This window comes from Palaemon carinicauda, chromosome 37, assembly GCF_036898095.1.
Source record: "Palaemon carinicauda isolate YSFRI2023 chromosome 37, ASM3689809v2, whole genome shotgun sequence".
Taxonomy (NCBI): Eukaryota; Metazoa; Arthropoda; class Malacostraca; order Decapoda; family Palaemonidae; genus Palaemon; species Palaemon carinicauda.
In genome coordinates, this window is record NC_090761.1 from 1575874 (window position 1) to 1585873 (window position 10000).

The following is a 10000-nucleotide window of genomic DNA, read 5'->3' on the forward strand; positions in this document are numbered from 1 at the left end:
CAGGATATTACGGTAAATAATGAATAACCATCGTCTCGTCAGAAGCATGAGGTATGAAAATATGTCTCTAGGGAAATGGTGTTCATGGATCTTTTGAATGTTATTCTCGCTTTTGGTATAACAGAACTGAAAGTTTCTAATCATTCAGACGCTTTAACAAAACTGAGGTCTATTTTTTTTTTCTATTTACAATGAAACAGCTGAATTTACATCCTTACCAACAAGTGCACCAATTGTGAAAGCCAAATAAAGTGGAGAGATTCCAGGAATCGCCAGCAAAAGTCCAGTTGCAGTTAGGATTGACCCAATTATGGTACATAGTCGGTGACCAACCATTACAGAAAATGCTCCAGTTACTGGTGCTGTAGAGAAAAAAAGTTAAAATCATTAATATTTGGTTTAAAACTGGATATCTTAAGTCCACAGAAGAAACTGGCTTAAATGTAATATAATCATTAAAATCTTTGATGAAATAACTATGGAACAGAAACGTGAACACTGCCAACTGGAGGTTTCAAAACTAATTAGTTATCAATGAACAGAGATTTAAAATGACTTGAAGACACTTATCCATGTATCAATCGTTTCAAGGAGATAGTCGACATACAAAACGAAACGTTCTGGAAAACACTAAATTGATCCCCTTGAATTCATATGAGACTTTCTAATACTAAAGCTATTTAGAATATGGAAAGAATACTTCGACTACTTAAAGCTAAATTAATTTATTAGAAAACCGTGCAGCAACAGACAACAGAACAAGTTAACAAACCAGCAAATCAATAGATCAACTCATCAACCTGTGAACATGACTTGTAAACGAGTGAACCTAGAAATTATTACCAACTTGCAAAGTATGATGTTGCATGAATACAAACACAAACACCATATGTCTTTGCTAAGAAATTCACTAAAATTATTAACAATCTGACCTGTAACGGATGACACCATTTACAGAATGAATACCTCTGAATAATCAACTAAAGCATATAATCCTATCACAGTGGCTTCACTGAATTTGCCTAGCTAAAGTTGTCATAAACAATGAGAAGCAAATTTAAAAAGAGAATATTTTTGAACTGAGAACATAAATGGTAGGTTATTTTTGTTATTTTAAGATGAGAACCATTGATAAATATATCTACGATAAATATCATACAAATAAAAAGGATAACAAAATTTGTAATTGTAATATGCAGTAAATTTTGCATTATAGCTGTTGTAGTACGATATCAGTCGTTTTGGTCTTCCTCTTGTTGGATTATGAAAAGGGTGACTATCAGATTGAGCAAGCCAAGTCTTCCAGTTTAGAATTCAATATGGTAAATTTCTGTTTGGGTCACCCCGGGAGATACCTTTTAGGGTCTGAATTATGATCTTCAGTTTGGGCCCACTGTGCACATCAGACTGAGCTAGCAGGTGATCAGTTTAAGGATCCTCCTATTCGAGAATTTAATATGCGGAAATCACATTTTCTGCACCTACTTGGACTACTAAATGATTCAAGATCGGGGTCTTTATGTTGGAGTGACGTCATCAGTCATGAACCTCCTGAAGCTAGCTTGAGTTTTAAATGGAGGCGTCTTTGAGTTGGGCCAATGCGGTGTTCAGGGGCTAATCAAATAGATTGCATTTAACTGATGTGTGTCATAACTGAGTTCGAATCTCTATATGTGTGGGATGGACTAGAGAAAGGTTAGTAGTCATAATCCTAAGGCGAAGTTCTATCTGATAAATCATGAAGAAAACATTGAGCTTAATTTAAGGGGAGCGAGTTTGATAGATTAGTAAAAAACGCAGAAACGGAGGGTTTAAGTGCCCGTTCAATCGAAAATGTGTAGGGACGTTGATCAACTCATAAGTTGGGATGAGGAATAGAAATTTAGTTTCGTGATATTTTAGACTTATCATTTTAAAAATCCTAAAATACAAAAGACTAATAAGTAAGATACAAATACAAGTAGTTACAGATTATGACAATTGTGATTCTCAAACGAGGAACAGAAATAGAGAGAGAGAGAGAGAGAGAGAGAGAGAGAGCCTTATTGCCTTATTGCCTTATTTTTTGTTTGGGTTCCCCCAGTTCCCTCAGTGTGAGGCACCTCGTACATAGAGAGAGAGAGAGAGAGAGAGAGAGAGAGAGAGAGAGAGAGAGACATATGCATTGCGTTTAATTTGACCTTTTACTCCCAGCATCAATAAGTAATTCTAGACAAATTATTTCCCTTAAGGTTGGACAAGATTAAATATGATTAATTATGATTTTACAATCCAGCAGCAGGTCATCATCATTATATCTTATCGCACCAATGTCGAACCCACAGGAGTGTGTTGTTGTATGATTCTTTGAGGTCTTGATATGAGCAATGAGGGCCCACTGGGTACTTCCTTATACGGTGTGTTCGAATGTTTGTGGTGTTGCCCCATATTAGCCTTCAGGGTTGGTGGCTAATCCCATTTTGTGGCAATATTATCCATTACATACTTTCACGCTTGCCCTATTTAGGGTAAAACAGCAGACATTACTAAACAAAACGGGACTAATGTACAAGCTAAAATTTGTTTGCAGGGTAATGTGACCAGAGACAACAGTTTCTTTATTCTGATCATTATGTTCGTATGTCAAGTGGTACAGTGAAACTTGTAGCATGCAAGCAGTGACTTCATTGAATAGAAAAATATTCAAGAAGGGAGAAGGAGAGAAGAAACTAAAAAGAATGATAAAACTCATTTTGGTCAGCAGGAAATATATCATCAGAAATAACGAAATTAAGAGGCTTGATTTGTTTCTTGACACTTAAATCCGAATTAAAATGCTGTCTGTTTGCCAGAGGTTAACAAAGCCCTCGGATGAGTTGCTCTCTGATTTGGGTCTATGCAACTGTAAGATACATGACTTAGCACTCTTTTTCTACAACTAAGTTGGTACACATCTTAAAGCTGCATTCCAACAATTGAAATCCCTTCGCTAAGGGGTCTATGGAAAGAATTTACAGATCATACAGTACCATGAGGTCTTTGGTAGAGTAATCTGCAGTTCCTGGGGGTATTGATTATGTTGTCTTTTCTCAGTTGCTAGGAGGACAAGATGTTCTTTCTTCATGAAACAGATCCCTGATTCCTCCTTCTTCGAATACCTTTCTTGAAGTGGTATAAAATATCCCTTGATACAGGATTTTGTGAAGCATAGTAATGTCTTTCTCAGAAAGATAAAGTACTATTGAACAGACTGGCTTCAGCCTACATAGGGATGTTTGTTGTTTAGCATCAAAGAGGTTTGAGGTCTATAGATTGCTTATGCAGCAGTTTTACTGGAGTCAATTAGGTTGGAAAAAAATCCTTGCTGATGTAGTTATATTGTAAACGGGGAAATTCATTATCATGGTCTTAGACCCGTCAGTAGTCATTTATAATTGCAGTAATGGCTGCTAACTTCAGTTTGTGACCTACATGGACATATTTTAGCTAAGCCACTTAGTCTTTCACATAGTCTGCCCTGCATGGTGATTATCTTGCCAACACATGCAATTTCTACTCCTTTCCGCCGGTTTACAGTAAGAATTTCTCTTGAATTCTGTCATTTGGGACCCGCCTTGCTAGGGCAAAACATCACGCAAAGCGGTGGCAATTATGGCTTCGGGTCTAAACTGATGCAAGCCATTACTAGTCTATAACCAGCTACATACTGGCCATACTGGCATAGCATGCAGATAAACTTGGGTTCATGCAACTTGTGGCCTATATATATATATATATATATATATATATATATATATATATATATATATATATATATAGATAGATAGATAGATATGTATAAATATATATATATTTATATATATATATATATATATATATATATATATATATATAGATAGATAGATAGATAGATAGGTATATATGTATGTATATGTATATACATATATACACATATATATACATTATAAATATAAATACAAATATATATATATATATATATATATATATATATATATATATATACACACACACACACACACATATATATATATATATATATATATATATATATATATATATATATATATATATATATATATATGGCCATGACTCGAGTATCTGTGTCAGACAAAGAAACAGTGGTTTCCGGCCAAGTTTACAACAGTACAATGAAAGGGACATATATAATTATATTTATTATGGTACAGCATTGGGAAGGATTATAGGTCTAGAGGTGTCTTTTCCACTGTGTGGCACAGGAGCACCAAAATAAGCATCATCTGCAAACTTCTTAATGGTATCCTATGTCTGTGGGAATTTCCCTACTTTGAAGATTTGCTTGATATTCTGCACCAAGGATTCCTGGTGGTTATATAGATGAACTTGGATTATATCATTCAGTAGAAATGGGAAGCATGCCCTGCCAAACATGAGGACATAAAAGTTGAATATCTTCAGATCCTCAAGGTTCCATGACCATAACCAAATGAAGGTAGTAAAGCTCCTGTCACTTTTATTGATACTACAAAGGGAAACTTTAGAGGATTCAGGTAGTGCTACATAATTATCTATGCATTGACTTGGTAGCTAATCTGAATTTGGTGTGAGAGTAATCAACGAATGACTTATTGGCTTGATACTCCTGGCTATTGTCATCTAAAATAATTCTATTGGATGTTATAGGAGAATTCGAGAAAAGTTCATGGAGAGGGATATAAGGGTTAGCTCAACCAAAAGCATCATTCAATTTTATGTCCTTAATGAAATTTATTGCAAGGCATTCTTTGGATATGTCCTTATGCTGCCAATATAAGAACGGTTTGCTTGTTCAAGGACAGCATTTGGATTCTTACTAGGCATCTTTCTTCATTCTTGGTGATATTCTTCTCAACCATTTCAAATATGGCTTTGTTCACATGAGTGAGTTTTTCAAGACCTATCTAGAAAGCTTTCAAATCTAAAGAGGTGAATGACATCATCTTGATTATGGTGGTTGATGAGTTTGGTACTTCAGTCACCCAACACCAACAATAACCTCATCAGGGTCATCTCTCAATTAGGTTCTGTATTATTTGTGTAAGTCCAGGAAGGCATTAGTCAGCAGATAATTGTTCGTGTATCAGGCTTCAGAGGGGTTACACATTCAAATTGCTCGTAAAACTGTGCAATAAGATACAAATAATCCATCATGATCAGGATGTATTTGAAACTTAGAATGTCTGAAAAGGCTTCTTTGTCTGTCAGAGAGACTCCTTCCAAATCTAATCTCTTGTGAAATTTGTGAGATCCTTGCGTAGGGATCTTCCTCTCGATTTTATGACAAACTATAGTGTTAAACTTGTAATTATGTCTGTCAGATTGTGCTTTTGGTCTAAAGGGGTTGATAACTTATGCTGTGTGGCTAACTTCAAAGATCTTGAAAGCCAAAGTTACCTATAAAGGTTGTGAATATACCTTCAGGAGCTTCAAAGAGAGAAAAATAGAGAATGGGTGGAAATGCCCCATCCAGCGCAGACCTTCCCAGGAATGAAAGTGTGGTTGATTAGTGTGAATGGGATATAAGAGTAATGAAGGAAGTGGAAGGTAGGGAAGAGGGGATTGCTCAAGTGAAAAATTTTATGAAAGGAGAGTCTGAGAGCTTCCCCACTTTTCTGAGTATACCACATAAGGAACTTTAATTATAGATGTATTTCATAGTACATATGAAAAAAGACCAGATGCCTCAGTCCAAATTGACCCTTGTCCTCTCTTTGGTTTGTAAATTCATTCAGATTGCACATGTAAATCCTCATGGTGGGCATTTTTTGGTGAAAGATCATTGTCAAAGGCAAAGAACATAATTTTCTGGGTGATAATAAAGAAGGATAAATTGAATGTGATCAAATAATATCATGTATGTAATTATATTATGTTTTAAAAGACTGTTGTACAAGGGACCAGACACCAGTCTGTGCTTCCCATTAAATCTTGTCAATGGCATTTTGATGGTTTGTCTTCATATGTGTGTTTATGTGATACACACGTTTACACAATGTATGTCAAGGCAGTGAATTCAGTTGCACATATTTCATGTTCTTTATTTAAATGTTTGGTTGTTCTCAAGAAATTCTCCATTATAATGAATAAGGTAGTGATGGAATGCCAGAACTGTTAAGAATTGTGTGTTAATATAAGGTAGCATATTGGTCCTGAGCATATAGCCTTACTGGATCCTGTTTATAGAGGTAGTGAGAACGGTGCACTATCTGGTCTTCAATGACCCTGTGATAAGGTGTGAAGTGCTGCTTACTCCCAGATCTTGCTTCAATATCCAAGTCGTATCTATAAATATTTTGGCAAAACAGTTTCAAAAGATTCTGCCCCATACACAACATGCATGGTTATTTTGGAGATGAAGTTTAATAAATATTTGATGCAATATCATTAAGTTCCTAGTTTCTACTTTTGTATGTGGGTATTAAAGATGTCAAAAAGAAGGAATGGCATATAGGAAGTTATAAAATAATTAGATAAATAAGAACCATGTAACTGATGTGGTATTTAGTAGTCTCTGTTTTAATTTATTTCATAATATTTTTTTCTAATTTTTTCAATACGTTGTTTTCAAGTTCAGAAAATTAGACTTTTTCATTTCATCATCCCACGTTTAAGAAATTTACTTTATTTCTAATTGCAATGTTGTAGATTATGTTAACTGATTTGGTTTTATTATTTGGTAAAATAACTTTTGTTATATGCCAAAAGGAATCCCACAAAACTAGAAAGAATAATAAAGTAAAGATCATAATCCTATTCCCATAGGCTTCGTTTATGTAGACTACCTAAAGTGGCCATGCATGTTAGATTGTAAGTCCTAAATGTGAACATTTAAAAAGTGTAATATATATGATAATATACACCATCTATAGTATGAGAGAGTCACAGATAAACACAAACTCTTTTTGGATATCATAGAAACATAAAAGGATATGTGAATCAAAAGCATATCTTTTGTGTTAGAAGGATTTGTTTAGTTTGGTTTTCCCCTAGTATATTTAAATAATTATTTGGCATCAGATTGAGCCAGCCAAACATTGGGGTCCTAGATTCAGCAGGGTAAGACTGTTTGGATTGGATCAGTCACATGGACAGCTACTGAATTCTGGAGGGCAGGTTTCACTTAGTTTGGGTCAGCCACATGTTAAACAGGAAAGTTTAGAAAATAGCAGGTATATGTCTGGACTAACCAAATGTTTATTCAGAATTATGAAATAAAAAACAAACTGTAGCATGTGCTGCAACAGCATTTAAGATGGCAGCCTTTGTCTGAACCGTCCAAAGCAGGCAGGATTTTCGAAAGACACCATCTGGTCGCCGAAGAGCAGTTATTCTTGAAACTAAGTTGCTGTTAACTGATATGATCAGAGGGGGATGGACTGGTGTGAGACTGGTTGCCATATTCCTAGCCTCCTGACTAGTAGAGTGGTAATGTATTCGCCTAGTATTCGCGTGGCAGTGGATCGATTCCAGACCCGGGACCGCGAGTGTGAGCTGTTTACCGGGGAGGCCACTGTTGTGTTTGGGCACCCCAGTGGGTGATTGGGCTGATGCTCTGGTGAGCATTTGTTCTGAGGAAACTGGAACTGAAGCAAGACACCTTTAACCTTTAAAGTAATGGCTGTCTTCAAGTCCAAAAGAATCCATACCCATATCTTAAGAACCAGAGGTCAATAGGAAGGCAGAGAGCTACCTCATATATTTATTATCATTGAGATTCCGTTGATGTCACCAATAAGACGAAAGTACCAACTCCAATTAAGTCTTTCAACTTTTCCTTAAGATAAAAGCAGGATTTACAAGGGCTATACTTAAGCCGAAGTTAGCCGTGCCCAATGTTGGAAAGTAGGAAACGGAAAGAGATCAGGATGACAAAACAGAAGTTAAATCAAGTTATTCGGAGGCTTTAGATTGCTGACAAAAAATCAAGAAAAGGACATAATAGTGGATGGCAATGACAACTTCTCTCATACATTCTGTAAAGGAGACACTCATCACAATGAAATCCTTGTAAACTGATTATATTACCTAGTATTCCTCGGCAGCCGTTTAGTAACCCCATCATTAAACCTGCTTCTGTGGTAGTGGTATCCGGGAATTTCTCCTTGATTGGGGCAATGATAATACCGAAGCTTTTCATGTATCCAGCCACGATGGCATTGATTGTGAATGCAGCTAAAACAACCACCCATCCGTATCTAAAAGGAACAAAGCAATTCAGTAACTTTATGAAATTAAATACTTAGTGATTTTTTTTTTTTTTCAGTTCTCAGAAGTGTTGTAAATGTGGACCTGAGATTCATGAAATATCATTTTTTTTTTTCAATCTTATTCGTTATAATCCTGATTATAGTAATAATAAATAGCATTATCATCATTATTACCAAAATTATTTGTTAACTACTCTAAATCAAACAGGGTAGGGCTGAAAAGACCACCAACTTAGCTAGTAAATACATTAGATGTCCATTAGGGAAAGTTAAATCTGAACCAAAATGATAAAATTAGGACATTATGACTGCAAATAAAGAAGAATAGACAATTTAAGATACATTGTTATACTATTTTAAAAAGATGAGGGCGGTGATTGGCTGTTCAAAAATTATTTCAGTATGTTTTACGGTGCAGTATTGAGATCAGAGATGTTTTAAATCACATTGACATTCAAGAATACCCTGACATTGAAATTGAACCATTCTGCTTTAAAACGATTCCTGGCCTATACTTTATCGTACAGGGACTAATCTCTTAAGACTTGAATATCTTATGATGTGGTGCTATATAATTTAAAGTTTGAATGCTTCATATCAACGTCCTAATTTGGAAATACTTCCAGAGATCGCTGATATTTTCAAAAATATACGGGGAACTCCAAAGGAATGCATTAATAAGATTTTTGTATGGAACATTTATCATGGATCGCTATTTCAAGATTTTGGAATGGGGTGGATATCCTTACCCTTCATCTCTTCCTGAAGGAAGTTGAAGTCCTTGTTTAATGGAGGTAACCTCATCTGAAGTAAGTTCAAGTGTGTCCTGGGTGAAGTTGTAGTACAGAGTTTATATTCTTTTTGGCCGATATCACAAAGGCTTGCGTCATCTTCTTTAGGTCTCTTATCAGCAGTGCCAGAACTAGCCTCGTCTTGAAAGAAAAAGCGTGGACCTTGATTAGGCTATCAAGAACTCTAAGGCTGTCATCGTTATGCGGACCAATTCCTAATTGATCCGTTATGCTCATTGTGAAAGTATACATTTTGAAAGACCAGCATATTACTTTTATCATAATAAAGGGTAATCAAATGCAACATATACAATTTTGTTACAAAATGCATGTAAAAGAAGAGACGATGAATATCCGTCAAAGTTTAATGAGCTTTTTTATTGCGAATCACTTACATTCAAGGGAACATATTCAAAGACAAAAGGAAAGATATATCATAATATGCTTCAGACATTTTGGCTAAATTGACATGTAATATAAGTCAACTCTACATTTTATCACATCAAATGAAATTTATGAATTGCACCGTTTCTTCATCTCGACAAGTACACTCAGAGGGAACATTTTCAAAGAGAAAAGGAAAATTATATCATAATATGCTTCATTCGGCTTTAGTATGCTGAGTTTTAAAATATAAAGGAACAAGTATCCTGAAAGCTATAATGTTTCATAAACATTATCGGCTTAAAAAACTATTTTCCTCATTCCATAAAAATATAATGACGGAAGACAGTGAAAGAACATTTCATTCTCACGCACATAATCGAATATTGATGACAGCGTTTTCAGACATTTAGGCTAAATTGACATGTAACATAAGTCACCTGTTTACATTCTACGACATCAAATTAAATTTATGAATTGCACCGTTTCTTCATCTCGATAATCCTATGCTGCCTGATACTGTTAGAGAAACTATTGGGGGAAAATCTTTCCTAAAAGATTTTTGATTGGTCATTCTATTTGTTTTTCCTTCACCCAGTG

At 35.2% G+C, this 10000-nt stretch overlaps 2 protein-coding genes across 4 annotated transcripts in view; both read right to left on the bottom strand.

Annotated features, from left to right (window-relative positions):
• LOC137629414 (spore coat protein SP96-like) overlaps positions 1-10000 on the bottom strand; it is a 221774-nt gene that overhangs the window by 136542 nt on the left and 75232 nt on the right. The gene's annotated exons all lie outside the window — the stretch shown is intronic.
• Positions 1-10000, bottom strand: part of LOC137629412 (monocarboxylate transporter 2-like) — a 27653-nt gene that overhangs the window by 11354 nt on the left and 6299 nt on the right. The window contains exons 5-7 of the mRNA XM_068360646.1: positions 8975-9051; positions 8044-8213; positions 219-362 (exon numbers count right to left, since the gene is read on the bottom strand). Of these exons, the coding sequence (XP_068216747.1) occupies positions 219-362; positions 8044-8213; positions 8975-9051 (391 nt within the window). The remainder of the gene's footprint in view (positions 1-218; positions 363-8043; positions 8214-8974; positions 9052-10000) is intronic.